The sequence below is a fragment of the Odocoileus virginianus genome, chromosome 4, assembly GCF_023699985.2.
Source record: "Odocoileus virginianus isolate 20LAN1187 ecotype Illinois chromosome 4, Ovbor_1.2, whole genome shotgun sequence".
Lineage (NCBI taxonomy): Eukaryota > Metazoa > Chordata > Mammalia > Artiodactyla > Cervidae > Odocoileus > Odocoileus virginianus.
The window spans coordinates 60,548,305-60,563,641 of record NC_069677.1 but is presented as its reverse complement, the minus strand read 5'-3'; the positions used below and the strand labels follow the sequence as shown (position 1 = coordinate 60,563,641).

Sequence of the window (15,337 nt, the reverse complement as noted above, 5' to 3'; positions counted from 1 at the left end):
GTCTTATGTATTTTAAAATATCTGTACCTACAAAAAAATGTCTAAATTATCCAGAACTCTTTCTTTAAACGCATTTAAAAACAGTAGTTTAGATATATGGACAGAGCCTTGGTCACTGGGGGTTTTCAAAGATAAGTGGCAATAGTGCTAGGATGGAAAGAAAACAAGGCCTAGAGTCTTCATTCTGCTATACAGTTGGGCCACTTTGAGAGTATCCCAGAATGCTCATCGTAACTAAGGGCTTCCTAGGGATGTTTTAGATCAATAATATATTGTATGTTAATGAGCTCTATAGATTGTCGAGCATATCCATCAAATTCTGGTTTCCTCAGATCTCTTATTATAGATATTATACTTAATAAATGTATGCGGAATGTCATTCCTAAATGACATGGGAAAAGAATAATACAGTATGGACTTCGGTTATCTTTTCAAAATAAGTACAATATTAGACATAAATCTCTGTGTGCCCGTGCCTCTGTCTGCTCTGCTCTCATGGATCACTGAGTGGCCCAGGCAGTTCTGATCTCAGACCAGTGGAGACATAAGCAAAGGGCAACATCCTATAAACACTCTGTGACCTGGCACCTCCCCCTGAGATCCTTGTTATCTGTCAGAGGGCTGTCAAATACTATGAAAAAAAAACACCTGGTCTTTGTGGATTGAAGGTGCCCAAACTTGCATGGCCCTATTACACGGACTCAAAGGTATAGTGTTGTTCAGTTGCTAAGTCCATATTCAATCAAATAAGTCCATCAAAGTCCAACTCTTTGCAACACCATAAACTGCAGCATGCCATGCTTCCCTGTCTTTCACTGTCCCCCCAGAGTTTGCTCAAACTCATGTCCACTGAGTTGCTGATGCCCTCTAACCTTCTGATTTTCTATCACCACCTTCTCCCCCTACCCTCAATGTTTCCCAGCATCAGGGTCTTTTCCAATGAGTTGGCTCTTTGCATCAGATGGCCAAGGTATTAGAGCTTCAACTTCAGCGTCTGTCCTTCTAATGAATAGTCAGGGCTGATTTCCTTTAGGATTAACTGGTTTGATCTTGCTGTTCAAGGAACTCTCAAGAGTCTTCACCAGCACCACAGTTCAAAAGCATCAGTTCTTAGGCGCTCAGCTTTCTTTATGGTCCAACTCTCACATCTGTACATTACTACTGGAAAAACCATAGCTTTGTACAGATGTATGTCAGCAAAGTGATGTCTCTGCTTTTTGATACACTGTCTACGTTTGTAATAGCTTTTCTTCCAAGGAACAACTGTCTTTTAATTTCATGGCTGCAGTCACCATCTGCAGTGATTTTGGAGCCCCAAAAATAAAGTCTGTCACTGTTTCCACATTTTCCCCATCTATTTGCCATGAAGTGATAAGACTCGATGCCATGGTCTTCATTTTTTGAATGTTGAGTTTTAAGCCAGCTTTTTCACTCTTCTCTTTCACTTTTATCAAGAGGTTCTTTAGTTCTTCTTCACTTTCTGCCATATGGGCAGTATTATCTACCTATCTAAGGTTGCTGATATTTCTCCCAGCACTATTGATTCCAGCCTGTGCTTCTTCCAGCCCAGCATTTCCCATGATGTACTCTGCACGTAAGTTAAATAAGCAGGGTGATGATATACAGCCTTGGCGTACTCCTTTCCCAATTTGGAAGCAGTCTGTTGTTCCATGTGCAGTTCTAACTGTTGCTTCTTGTCTTGCATAGAGATGTCTCAGGAAATGGGTAAGGTAGGGTGGTATTCCCATCTCTTCAAGAGTTTTCCAGTTAGTTGTGATCAACACAGGGAAAGGCTTTAGCATAGTCAGTGAAGCAGAAATACATATTATTTTGGAATCCCTTTGCTTTTCTATAATCCAGTGGATGTTAGCAATTTAATCTCTGGTTCTTCCACCTTTTCTAAATCTAGCTTGTACATCTGAAAGTTCTTGGTTCACAAAGTGCAGAAGACTCGCTTGAAAGAGTTTGAGCATTACTTTGCTAGCATGTGAAATGAGTGCAATTATATGGTAGTTTGAACATTCTTTGGCCTTGCCTTTTTTGAGATTGAAATGAAAACTGACCTTTTCCAGTCTTGTGGCCACTGCTGAGTTTTCCAAATTAGCTGGCATATTGAGTGCAGCACTTTAACAGCATCATCTTTTAGGATTTAAAATAACTCCACTGGAATTCCATCACCTTCTGGTGCTTTGTTCATAGTAATACTTGTTAAGAGCCACTTGACTTCATACTACAGGCTCTAGGTGAATGACCACACCACTGTGGTTATCTGGGTCATTAAGATTTTTTTTTTTTGTACAATTTTTCTGTATTCTTGCCAACTTTTCTTAATATCTTCTGCTTCTGTTAGGTCCCTGCTGTTTTTGTCCTTTATTGTACCCATCTTTGCATGAAATTTTCTCTTGGTAGTTCCAATTTTCTTGAAGAAATCTCTCGTCTTTCCCATTCTATTGTTTTCCTCTATTTCTTTGCATTGTTCACTTAGGAAGTCTTTTTTTATCTCTCCTTGCTATTCTCTGGAACTCTGTATTTAGTTGGGCATATCTTTCCCTTTCTCTTTTGCCTTTCGCTTCTCTTCTTTTCTCAGCCATTTGTAAGCCCTCCTTGGACAACCACTTTGCCTCTTTGGATTTCTCTTTCTTGGGGATGGTTTTGGTTATTTCCTCCTTTACAATGTTACGAACCTCTGTACAATGTTACGAACCTCTGTCAATAGTTCTTCATGCCCTCTGTCTGCCATATCTAATCCCTTGAATTTATTTATCATCTCCACTGTATAATCATAAGGAATTTGATTGCAGTCATACCCAAATGATATGATTGTTTTCACAAATGTATTACTTTTCCTCAAATGGAGAACTGAAAAACACAGGAATTGAAATATCTCAGAAGCTAGCTGTCTGTAGCATGGGGAATTTTGAGATGAACACGTCTGGTCTTTTCCTCACTCTTCTTTTCACTTGCCTCTGGAGTGGCATTTGAAGCTATTCTCTGTGGAACCCTCCTCTGGGTTTGGTCAGGCCCTCATGGTCACTTCAGCTGAGGGACTTGACAAAGACGCCCTACCTTCTCAGCTCTCCCGGAAGATCAGAAAGTCTAGTCCCTGAGATCTCTGATCTCACCCCAAGGGGGCACACTGCTCTGGAATATGGGGCTAATTGCTCAGTCTTTTCCACCTGCCTTCTTTCCTACAATTCACTCTCAAGCATAAACCAGTAGCTGCTGGACCACTTTTCCTTCAAATCTCATTTGATTCTATAGGTTCACTGAAAGGGTGAAAATTTTTGCTGAGCTACTTTACAAAGTACTCTGTTAATTGCTTACTGACCTCCTGAAGGCAGCAGGGGATACAAAAGCAGTTAAGTCTTAGTGGTCTCTCCAGAGTTATGACTTCTCGGCCTAGAAGATCAAGAATCCTCATGGTAAAAGGCCTAGAGGCCCCACAGGAATATCGGGTACAGCAATCAGTATCCTCTACTGCAAAGTAAATCTTCTGTCCGAGGCTGTTCTTAATTTCATATTTGTTATTTGTTTTAATATGTACAATGACTGAAAAAGGATAAAACCATCATCATCATCATGTTAAAAATTCAGATTAGATTAAAATATTTTTAGATATTACATTAGATGATATTTCATATTACATAGGGCAAGGTGTTTAGGGATGAACTAGTATTAGAAAAAAGGGAAAGAGAGAAGGGGCAGTTTTAAGGTACTGGTAAATTAAGCAATCCATGTGAGACACATAGGATAAAACAGTATCCTCTGTTGCAGAGTGTATTCTCTATTAAAGACTATTCTTAATTTTATGTTTGTTATTGTTACTCATTATGACTAAAACCATGGAAGAGGAAACCATAATCACCACTGTTAAAAGAATTTTAAATCTAAATATTTTAGACTTACATTTTTTAGACACTACTTTAGATTATATTTCTTGAAAAGTGAGAAGGAAAAGGAAAAGTGTTTGGAGATGATCTAGGCAGAGGAAAAAAAAGACAAAGAAAACTAGAAGGAAATGGTATTAAGATACTGAGAAATTCAGTATCTATGTAAGAGTATCTATGAGTATCTATGTGAGACATGGAAGAGAAAACAGCTCACATCTTCCTAATCCCATGGACCACGTCAGAAGGGGAGACTTTGCTGTGAGGGATGGTCACAGTCATGCTGAGTGTATGCAGAAAATGTCTACTTGTCCATGTATTCAGCTAGAGAGGGGAATATAGGATGGTTGTTACATTTATGTGCCTTACAATATTATATTAAGTAAATGGGCTTAAGATTTTGTTTTATGAACGAGGCATCACTTGTCTTTCTGCACTGTGTGAGCAATGTATGAGAGGGCTTTCTCTCAATGAGCACATGTGAAAATGGAAGGGGAGGTCGAACCTGCCCTGGTACCCTTGTTTATTTCAGCAGTCATTGTTCAGAAGGGGCAGGTGGGATTAAACAAGGGGAAGAGGTGCTTGGCAACCAAGACTACAAGTCACAGGACATCTAGACCACTGGCATCCTAAGTGCACTGTGTACCTGAGTGGGGGCTAATGTCTTTATGGGGGGAAACAGAGGTGCTCTGAATACTGACACCCATGTGGTCTCTTACCGAAGGGCTTCCCCTATTGAACCACACTTTGGAAACTCTCCTTGTTTAAAGCCAGGAAGGAGCAATGAATGGTCCCACTTGTCCACAGCCATCATTAACCTGGGTCAGAGGATGGTGAAGCCACCAAATAGTGGCTGAAAGTGGTTAAATGATATGTATAGGGACCAAAACCACTCTCTTGTATTGTTGTGGACAGACTATTAGTCAGAAATGTCCTTCGCAAATTTTATCACTATGCCTTCTCTTAAGTGTCTTTGCTCTAATTCAGACCGGATTTTACCTTTAAAAGAACCATCCTTGACGTTGCTATCTCCCATTCAATGTCTGATGAGAAAAATTTTAATTGATTCAAGAGATGAAATCTGTTACCTAAGTGTTTCATTAAGCAGCTAAATCTCAAAATTCTTCAAAAATCATCTTTTTTATCTTTAAAATGAGTTCCAAGGGCTTATATAATCCTTAAATTTTCTTCTGGTTACTTACAAAATGACATCAAGACAAAGAATCTATGGTTGTGTCTTTATTAAGTTTTGAAATATGGAAAGGAATAAGTGCTGGTCATAGCCTCATATGCTAAAAATAAACTGAGTAATCATCATCACTTTATACTACTTTTAAGGTTATAATGTAAACTTCCATTTAGAGACAAAAAGAAAAGAAGAAAATTAAAGACGTTCCTTTTAAAAAAACTGAAGAGTTATCAAGCAATAAATTTCTTAATTTATATTTAATGATAAAGACATACATATATTTCACAAATATGTATAACTTTTTTATACATAAATTATAAATGGAGTCCTGTATAATATATGTATCTGTCTGAGGGTTTTATAATCTCAATAATGTATGCTTTAGAATATCATATTTTTAAAAAATCAGAATACAAATGATTAAACGTCAAAGAGCTCCTTTTGAGAGAAAACTTCATTTCAAGAATCTCAACAAAACCAAGAGCATTATAAATATCCAATACTATGCATTTTAAATAATGCTTATTGAAAATTATACTCTTAAATTTTTATTGAGATGCTATTAATGTATAGCATTGTATTTATTGGTTTTCAATATACATCATGATTATTCATGCATCTACATATAGTGTGGATTCTCTGGTAGCTCAGATGGTAAAGAGTTTGCCGGCACTGCAGGAGACCTGGGATCAATCCCTGGGGTCGGGCAGATCCCCTGAAAATGGAAATGTCAGTGTTCTTGCCTGGAAAATCCCATGGATGGAGGAGCATGGCGGGCTACAGTCCATAGGTGACAAAGAGTCGGACACGACTGAGCGACTTCCCTTTTACTTTCTACATAAAGTGTAATGATTACTACAGTAAGTTAACATGATCATTTAAGATACTCTCTTAGCAACTTTCAAATATATAATACATTGTTGCTAACTATAGTCACCATCCTGTAAATCGTATCCCCAGGACTTCTTTTACTTAAAACTGGAAGTTTGTCCTGTTCACCACTTTTACTCATTTCACCAAACCCACTGCACCCACTCTGTCAACCGCCAATCTGCTCTTGGTATCTATGAGCTCATTTACTTTTTTTAAATTCCACATATATTGAGATAAGATATTATTTGTCTTCTTTTTCTAGCATTTCATTTAGCATAATGTTCTTAAAATTCATCATGTTATAGATAGAAGGATTTCCTTCTTTTTCTGACTGAATAACATGCCATTGTGTGTGTGTGTGACTGTCTCACATTTTCTTTATCTGTCAGTGGACACGTGTGTTAGGGAAATAAAATAGAAGTCGTCTTGTTCAGGCTTCAGAGGCAAAAGAGCACCGCAGCCTCTGACCTTGCTTCTGACCTTCCTGGATACTGTCTTGACTACTGCCCTGGGTGTCAGCCACACCTGCTGTGAGTTCCCAGAAGAGAAACACTGTAATAGATAGATAGTGAGGGGATCTTGGAATTTGTTAAATCCCTGGAGGAGGTCAGGCCAATCACTGCCTCAACTTAACAACATTCCAAGATTTGTAGAACAAAGCAAACAGCATTATAAAAATTATCATAATACCAGAGCTGCAGTTTTGCTCTTAGACTTATAATGATATCCATTTGTGGCCTGGGGATCATAAATGGGGGCCCAGAGACAGCAATCCAAAGTCTCATCCACAGAGCACTGCCTGGGACCTTTTCCCAACTGAAACTGCAGACTGCTGTCACACAGGACACCCAGTGGTGTTTGAGTCTGGATGTTGGCAAATTCAATTAGGTAATATAACCCAGCCAATGGGTTAATGTACAAAAACATATTTCTCATTCATGGTGGGACTTTTTCTTTACTACATCCCCTACTGCTTGGAAATGGTTTTCTGTACTATTTAATCTCTTGTTCCTTTGATTATCTTGTTTATTTTAACCATTTGGAATTGTTATTTGATTTATAGAATTTAAAAGACTGTGTTATTTTGTCCTGTTCCTATGCTCTTCATTCTAAACAACCCTGAGGCCAACTGTTAGGAAAATAAAATAGAAGTAGTCTTGTTCAGGCTTCAGAGGCAAAAGATCACCGCAGCCTCTGACCTTGCTTCTGACCTTCCTGGACTCTGTCCTGACTACTGCAGTGGGTGTCAGCCATACCTGCTGTGATTTCCGGGAAGAAAACAGGATAGATAGATAGGGAGGGGATCTTGGAATTTGATATGTCTCTGGCGGAGGTCTGGTCAACCACTCCCCGGACTTAGCGACACTCCAAGATTCGCCCAAGGGTTGTGAGTGGGGCCGTATTGACAGCAGTCCAGAGTCTCAGCCTCAGAGGGGACATGCTGCCTGGGGCCTTTTCCCAGTGGGGTTCTGGACCGCTCTCACACAGGACTTCCCACTGCTGTTTAAGTCTGGATGTTGGCAAATCCAGTTTGATGACATATGTACTACTGCTCTCCTCTGCTGTTTCTTTTTCTTTTTTGCCTTTTAATGTTATTATATTAAAAGTAGACTATATAGTTCTCTAATAAATATTTGTATTGTTTATTTGTATATAGAGAAGGTGTAAATCACTCAATCGTGTCTGTCTCTTTGCACCTCCATGGACAGTACAGTCCATGGGCTTCTCCAGGTCAGTGCACTGGAGTGGGTACCACTTCCCTTCTCTAGGGGATCTTCCCAACCCAGGGATCAAACCCAGCTCTCCTGCAATGCAGGCAGATTCTTTACCAGCCAAGCCACCAGGGAAGTTGTGTATAATGAGTGACTTACTTTTTTTTAACAAATCCTTTGAACCTGAGACAAAAGTGGAAACTTTCAGTGAAACAACATAAGTTGTTACCAAGTCTTGGCTGTGGTAAATGTGCTGCAGTGAGCATGGGGATGGAGATATATTTCCTTCCAAGGAGCAAGTCTTTCAATTTCATGGCTACAGTCACCATCCACAGTGATTTTGGAGCCCATGAAAATAAAATCTGTCGCTGCTTCCACTTTTTTCCCTTCTGCTTGCCAAGAAGTAATGGGACCAGATGCCATGATCTTAGCTTTTTTTTTTAATTGGAGGATAATTGCTTTACAATATTGTGTTGGTCTCTGCCATACATCAACATGAATCAGCCACAGTTATACACATGTCTCCGCCGTCTATGGGGTTGGACAGAGTAGGACACGACTGAAGCGACTTAGCAGCAGCAGAAGCCTCCCTCTTGAATCTCCCTCCCACCTCCCACCCTATCCCATCCCTCTAGGTTATCACAGAGCACCTGATTTGAGCTCCCTGCTTCATACAACAAATTTCCACTGGCTATTTTACATATGGTAATATACATGTTTACATGCTACTCTCTCAATTTGTCTCACATTCTCCTTCCCCTACTGTGGCCGTAAGTCTGTTCTCTATGCCTGAGTCTCCATAGCTGCCCTACATATAGGTTCATCAATACTATCTTTCTAGATTCCATATAAATTAGTTAATATATGATACTTGTTTTTCTCTTTCTGACTTCTCTCAGTATAACAGGCTCTAGGTTCATCCACCTCATTATGACTGACTCAAATATGTTCTCTGTTATGGCTGAGTAATATTTCATTCTATATATGTACCACAATTTTATCCATTCGTCTGTTGATGGACATCTAGTTTGCTTCTATGTCCTAGCTATTGTTAATAGTTCTGCAATAAACATTAATGTATATGCATCTCTTTCAATTATGGTTTTCTCAGGGTATATTCCCAGTAATGGGATTGTTAGGTCATAAGGTAGTTCTATTCCTAGTTATTTTAAGGAATACCCATACTATTCCCATAGTGGTTGTGTCTGTTTACATCCCCACAAATAATCTAGGAGGGCCCTCTTTACCCCATGCCCTCTGCAGCATTTATTATTTGTAGATTTTTTTTTATGACGGTCGTTCTCAACAGTATGAGATGAAACATTATTGTAGTTTTAATTTGCATTTCTCTAATAATTAGTGATGTTGAGCATCTTTTCATGTGCTTTTTTGGCCCTCTGTATGTCTTCTTGGGGGAAATGTCTGTTTAACCTCCCATTTTTTTATTGGGTTGTTTTCTTGATATTGAGTTGCATGAGTTGTTTATATATTTGGAGATTAATCCTTTGTCAATTGCTTCATTTGAAAATATTTTCTCCCATTCTGAAGGTTGTCTTTTTGTTTTGGTTATGATTTCCTTTGCTGTGCAAAAGCTTTTAAGTTTATTTAGGTCCCATTTGTATATTTTTAATTTTTATTACTTTAGGAGGTGGATCAAAAAAGATCTTACTGTGATTTCTGTCAGAGTGTTCTGTCTATATTTTGCTCTAGGTGTTTTATAGTGTCCAGACTTACATTTAGATCTTTAATCTATTTTGAGTTTAATTTTGTGTATGGTATTATATTCTTCTTTCATTATTTTATATATAGCTATCCAGTTTTCCCAGCACCACTTATTGAAGAGACAGTCTTTCCTGCATCATATACTCCTGCCTCTTTTCTCATAGATTAGGTGGATTAGGTGATCAAAGGCATGTGGTTCATCACCAGGCTTGTTATGCTATTCCACTGATCAGCGTTGCTGTTTCGTGCCAGTACTATACTGTGTTGGTTTCTATAGCGTTCTAGTACAGACCAAAGTCAGGGAGCCCGAGTCCTCCAACTCTATGTTTCTTTCTCAAGACTGCTTTGGCTATTCTAGGTTTTTGTGTTTTCATACAAATTGTAATATTTTTCACTGGAATTTTTTTTTAAGTGCTGTTGGTAACTTAACATGGATTGCACTGAATCTATAGTCATTTTCACAACACTGAGTCTTCCAGTCTATGAACATGGTATATATTTCCATCTGTTTATTTCATATTTAATTTCTTCATTAGTATCTTACAGTTTTCTTAAAAAGAGAGTGAAAGTGTTAGTTGCTCAGAGGTATCCAACTCTTTGTAACCCCATGGACTGTAGTACATCAGGCTCCTCTGTCCCTGGGATTCTCCAGGCAAGAATATTTCAGTGGGTAATCATTTCCTTCTCCAGATGGTTTTCTGAGTACAGGTGGTTTGCCTCATTGCTATCCTTGTTGTTCAGTCACTGATTCATGTCCAACTCTTTCTGACCCCAGGGATTGCAGTATCCCAGAATTCCCTTTTCTTCAACATCTCCTGGAGCTTGTTCAAACTCATGTCATTGAGGCAGTGATGCCATCCAATTCAACCATCTCATTTTCTGTTGTCCTATTCTCCTCCTGCCTTCAGTCTTTCCCAGCATCAGGGTCTTTTCCAATGAGTCAGTTCTTCTCATTGGGTGTCAAATTATTGGAGCTTCAGTTTAAGTATCAGTCCTTCCAATGAATGTTTAGGATTGATTTTGTTTAAGATTGACTGGTTTGATCTTGAAGTCCAAGGGGATCTCAAGAGTCTTCTCCAGCACTATAGTTTAAAATAGTTCTTTGGTGCTCAGCCTTCTTTATAGTCCAAATCTAACATCCATACATGACTATTGGAAAAACCATAGCTATGACTATACAGGCTTTGTCAGCAAAGTAATGTCTCTGCTTTTTAATATGCTGTCTAGGTTTGCCATAGTTTTTCTTCCAAGGAGCTTTTCTTTTAATTTAATGGCTGCAGTCACCATCTGCAGTGATTTTGGAGCCAAAGAAAATAAAATCTATCACTGTTTCCATCGTTTCCCCATCTATTTGCCATAAAATGATGGGACTGGATGCCATGATTTTTGCTTTTTGAAGTTTGAGTTTATGCCAACTTTTTCACTCTCCTCTTGTAATTTCATCAAGAGGGCACTTTAGTTCCTCTTCGCTTTCTGTCATAAGGGTGGTGTCATCTGCATATCTGAGTTTATTGATATTTCTCCCTGCAGTCTTGATTCCAGCTTGTGTTTCATCCAGCCTGACATTTTGCATGCTGCACTCTGCATATAATTTAAATAAGCAGGTAACAATATACAGCCTTGACATACTCCTTTCTCAATTTTGAACCAGTCCATTGTTCAATGTCCACTTTTATCTGTTGCTTCTTGACCTGATACAGATTTCTCAGGAGGCAGGCAAAGTGGTCTGGTATTCCCATCTCTTGAAGAATTTTCCAAAGTTTGTTGTGATCCACACAGTCAAAGGCTTTGGTGTAGTCAATAAAGCAGAAGTAGATGTTTTTCTGGAATTCTCTTGCTTTTTCTATCTGTGATCCAATGGATATTGACAATTTGATCTCTGGTTCTTCTGCCTCTTCTAAATCCAGCTTGAATATCTGGAAGTTCTTGGTTCACGTACTGTTGAAGCCTGGCTTGGAGACTTTTGAGCATTACTTTGCTAGTATGTGAGATGAGTGCAATTGTACAGTAGTTTGAACATTCTTTGGCATTGCCCTTCTTTGGGATTGGAATGAAAACTGACCTTTTCCAGTCCTGTGGCCACTGCTGAATTCTCCAAATTTGCTGGCATATTGAGTGCAGCACTTTCACAGCATCATCTTTTAGGATTTGAAATAGCTCAACTGGAATTCCATCACCTCCACTAGCTTTGTTTGTAATGATGCTTCCTAAGACCCACTTGACTACACATTCCAGGATGTATGGCTCTAGGTGAGTGATCACCCCATCATGGTTATCTGGGTCATGAAGATCTTTTTTGTATAGTTCTGTGTATTCTTGCCACCTCTTCTTAATATCTTCTGTTTCTGTTAGGTCCATACCATTTCTGTCTTTTATTATGCCCATCTTTGCATGAAATGTTCCCTTGGTATCTCTAATTTTCTTGAAGAGATATCTAGTCTTTCCCATTCTATTGTTTTCCTCTTTACTTGCATTATTCACTTAGAAAGACTTTCTTGTCTCTCCTTGCTCTTTTTTGGAACTCTGCATTCAGACAGGTTTATCTTTCCTTTTCTCCTCTGTCTTTCACTTCCCTTCTTTTATTAGCTATTTGTATGGCCTCCTCAGGCAACCATTTTGCCTTTTTGCAGTTTTTTCCCCTTGAGGATGATTTTGATCACTGCCTTTGGTACAAAGTCATGAACCTCTGTCCATAGTTCTTTAGGTGCTCTATCAGATCTACTCCCTTGAATCTCTTTGTCACTTTCACTGTATAATCATTAGTGATTTTATTTACATCAAACCTGAGGGTCTAGTGGTTTTCCCTACTTTCTTCAATTTGAGTCTGAATAAAGAGTTCATGATCTGAGCCACAGTCAGTTACTGGTCTTGATTTTTCTGACTGTATAGAGCTTCTCCATCTTCAGCTATAAAGAATATAATCAGTCTGATTTTGACATTGTCCATCTGGTGATGTCCGAGTGTAGAGTTGTCTATTGTGTTGTTGGAAGAGAGGGTTTGCTATGACCAGTGCATTCTCTTGGCAAAATTCTGTTACTTTGCCCTGCTTCATTTTGTTCTCCAAGACAACACTTGCCTGTTTCTCCAAGTATCTCTTGACTTCCGTCTTTTTCATTCCAGTCCCCTATGATGAAAAGGTCATCTTTTTTGCTGTTAGTTCTAGAAGATCTTGTAGGTCTTCATAGAACCATTCAACTTCAGCTTCTCAGCATTAGTAGTTGGAGCATAGAGTTGGATTAGTATGATATCGAACCGTTTGCCTTGGAAATGAACAGAGATCTTTCCATTGTTTTTGAGAATGCAGCCAAGTACTGCATTTCAGACTCTTTTATTGACTATATGGGCTACTCCATTTCTTCTAAGGGATTCTTGCCCACAGTCATAGATATAATGGTCATCTGAATTGAATTCATCCATTCCCATCCATTTTAGCTCACTGATTCCTGAAATATTGATGATCACTCTTGCCATCTCCTGTTTGACCACTTCCAATTTACTTTGATTCATGGACCATTAAGGTTCCTATGCAATATTGTTTCATTCCAGGTTCCTATGCAATATTATTCTTACAGCATTGGACTTTATTTTTTACTACCAGACACATCCACAATTGGGCCTTGTTTCCACTTTTGCTCAGTCTCTTCATTCTTTCTGGAGCTATTTCTCCACTCTTTTCCAGTAGCATATTCGGCACATACTGACCTGGGGAGTTCCTCTTTCAGTGTCATATCTTTTTGTCTTTTCATCCTGTTCATGAAGTTCTCTAGGCAAGAATGCTCCAGGGGTGTGCCATTCCCTTTTCCAGTGGACCATGTTTTGTCAGAACTCTCCACTATGACATGTCCATCTTGGGTTGCCCTGTATGGCAAGGCTTGTAGTTTCATTGAGTTAAACAAGGCTGTGATCCATGTCCAGTTTGGTTAGTTTCCTGTGTTTGTGATTTTTATTCTGTCTGGCCTCTGATGGTTAAGGAGAAAGGCTTATGGAAGCTTCCTGAGGGGAGGTACAAGCTGTGAGGCTAACTGGGTCTTGCTCTGATGGGCAGGTCCATAGTCAGTAAAATTTTAATCCAATTTCTGCTGATGTGTGGGGCTGTGTTCCCTCCTTGTAGTTTGGTCTGAGTCCAGACTATGGTAGGAGTAATGGTGGCAATGTCCACTTACTTCAAAAGGACTTATGCCAGCTATGGTTCCCAGGATTGTTTTATTCAGTGCCCCTGACCCTGTGGCAACCTAGTGTCAACCCATGCCTCCGCTGGAGACTCCCGGACACTCACTGGCAATTCTAGCCCAGATTCTTGTGGGGTCACTGCTCCTTTCTCCTGGGTCCTGATGCCACAGGTTTTGTTTGTGCCCTCCAAGAGTCTGTTTCCCCAGTCCTATGGAAATTCTATAATCAAACCCCACTAGCCTTCAAAGTCAAATTGCCTGAGGGTTGTGTCAGTCCCTTTGCCAGATCCCCAGGTTGGGAAATCTATTGTAGGCCCTAGAAGTTTTGCAACAGAACAGTGCAAGAAGTTCCTCAGTGTAATTGTTCTGCAGTTTGTGGGTCCTTTGCTCGGCGGGGGGGGTCGTTTACGGTGGGGCCAATGGTTTGTGGGTCCTTTGCTCGGGGGGGGGGGTCCGTTTCCGGTGGGGCCAATGGTTTGTGGGCCCTTTGCTCGAGGGGGAGGGTCGTTTACAGTGGGGCCAATGGTTTGTGGGTCCTTTGCTCGGGGTGGGGGTCGTTTACGGTGGGGCCAATGGTTTGTGGGTCCTTTGCTGGGGGGGGTGCCGTTTACGGTGGGGCCAATGGTTTGTGGGTCCTTTGCTCGGGGGGGGGATCCGTTTACGGTGGGGCCAATGGTTTGTGGGTCCTTTGCTCGGGGGGGGGGTCGTTTACGGTGGGGCCAATGGTTTGTGGGTCCTTTGCTCGGGGGGGGTGCCGTTTACGGCGGGGCCAATGGTTTGTGGGTCCTTTGCTCGGGGGGGGGATCCGTTTACGGTGGGGCCAATGGTTTGTGGGTCCTTTGCTCGGGGGGGGGGTCGTTTACGGTGGGGCCAATGGTTTGTGGGTCCTTTGCTCGGGGGGGGCGGTGCGTTTACGGTGGGGCCAATGGTTTGTGGGTCCTTTGCTTGGGGGGGGATCCGTTTATGGTGGGGCCAATGGTTTGTGGGTCCTTTGCTTGGGGGGGGATCCGTTTATGGTGGGGCCAATGGTTTGTGGGTCCTTTGCTGGGGGGGGGTGCCATTTACGGTGGGGCCAATGGTTTGTGGGTCCTTTGCTCGGGGGGGGGGGGATCCGTTTACGGCGGGGCCAATGGTTTGTGGGTCCTTTGCTCGGGGGGGGGGGTCGTTTATGGTGGGGCCAATGGTTTGTGGGTCCTTTGCTTGGGGGGGGATCCGTTTATGGTGGGGCCAATGGTGACCCCCTCCCAGAGGGCTTGTGCCCCACACTGTGCCTCCCAGGTCTGCGGCAGCCGGGGTCACCGTCCCTGCTGCAGGCCACTGCTGGCCTGTGATCCACGGGAGACATGCAAGCACTCAAAGGCAGGCTGGACTCAGTCTCCTGCGGGGTCCCTGGGTCCTGCTGTGTGTCCTCCTAACATCGTTGCCTCCTTAGGTTTATTTCCAGGTATTTTAATATCTGTGATGTGATGATAAATGGGGTGGTTTCCTTAATTTCTCTTTCTGATCTTTCATTGATACTGTTTAGGAATGAAAGAGATTTCTGTCTTAATTTTTTATGCTGCAACTTTACTAAATTCATTGATGAGCTCCAATAGTTTCTGGTAGCATCAGTAATATTTTCTATGTATCATGGCGTGTTCTCTGCAAACAGTAAAAATTTTATTACTTCCCCCCCCCCATTTGGATTTTTAAATTTCTTTTTCTTCTGTGATTCCTGTGACCAGACCTTCCAAATCTATTTTGAATTAAATTGGTGAGAGTGGACATTCTTGTCTTGTTCTTGAT

General features: G+C 40.8%; 1 protein-coding gene across 5 annotated transcripts in view; it reads right to left on the bottom strand.

Annotated features, from left to right (window-relative positions):
- Window positions 1-15,337, bottom strand: part of LOC110148950 (phospholipid scramblase 2-like) — a 46,137-nt gene that overhangs the window by 11,249 nt on the left and 19,551 nt on the right. For all 5 annotated transcript variants that reach the window (XM_070466619.1, XM_070466617.1, XM_070466621.1 and 2 more), the window contains one exon: window positions 3,329-3,549. In XM_070466619.1, the coding sequence (XP_070322720.1) occupies window positions 3,329-3,549 (221 nt within the window). The remainder of the gene's footprint in view (window positions 1-3,328; window positions 3,550-15,337) is intronic.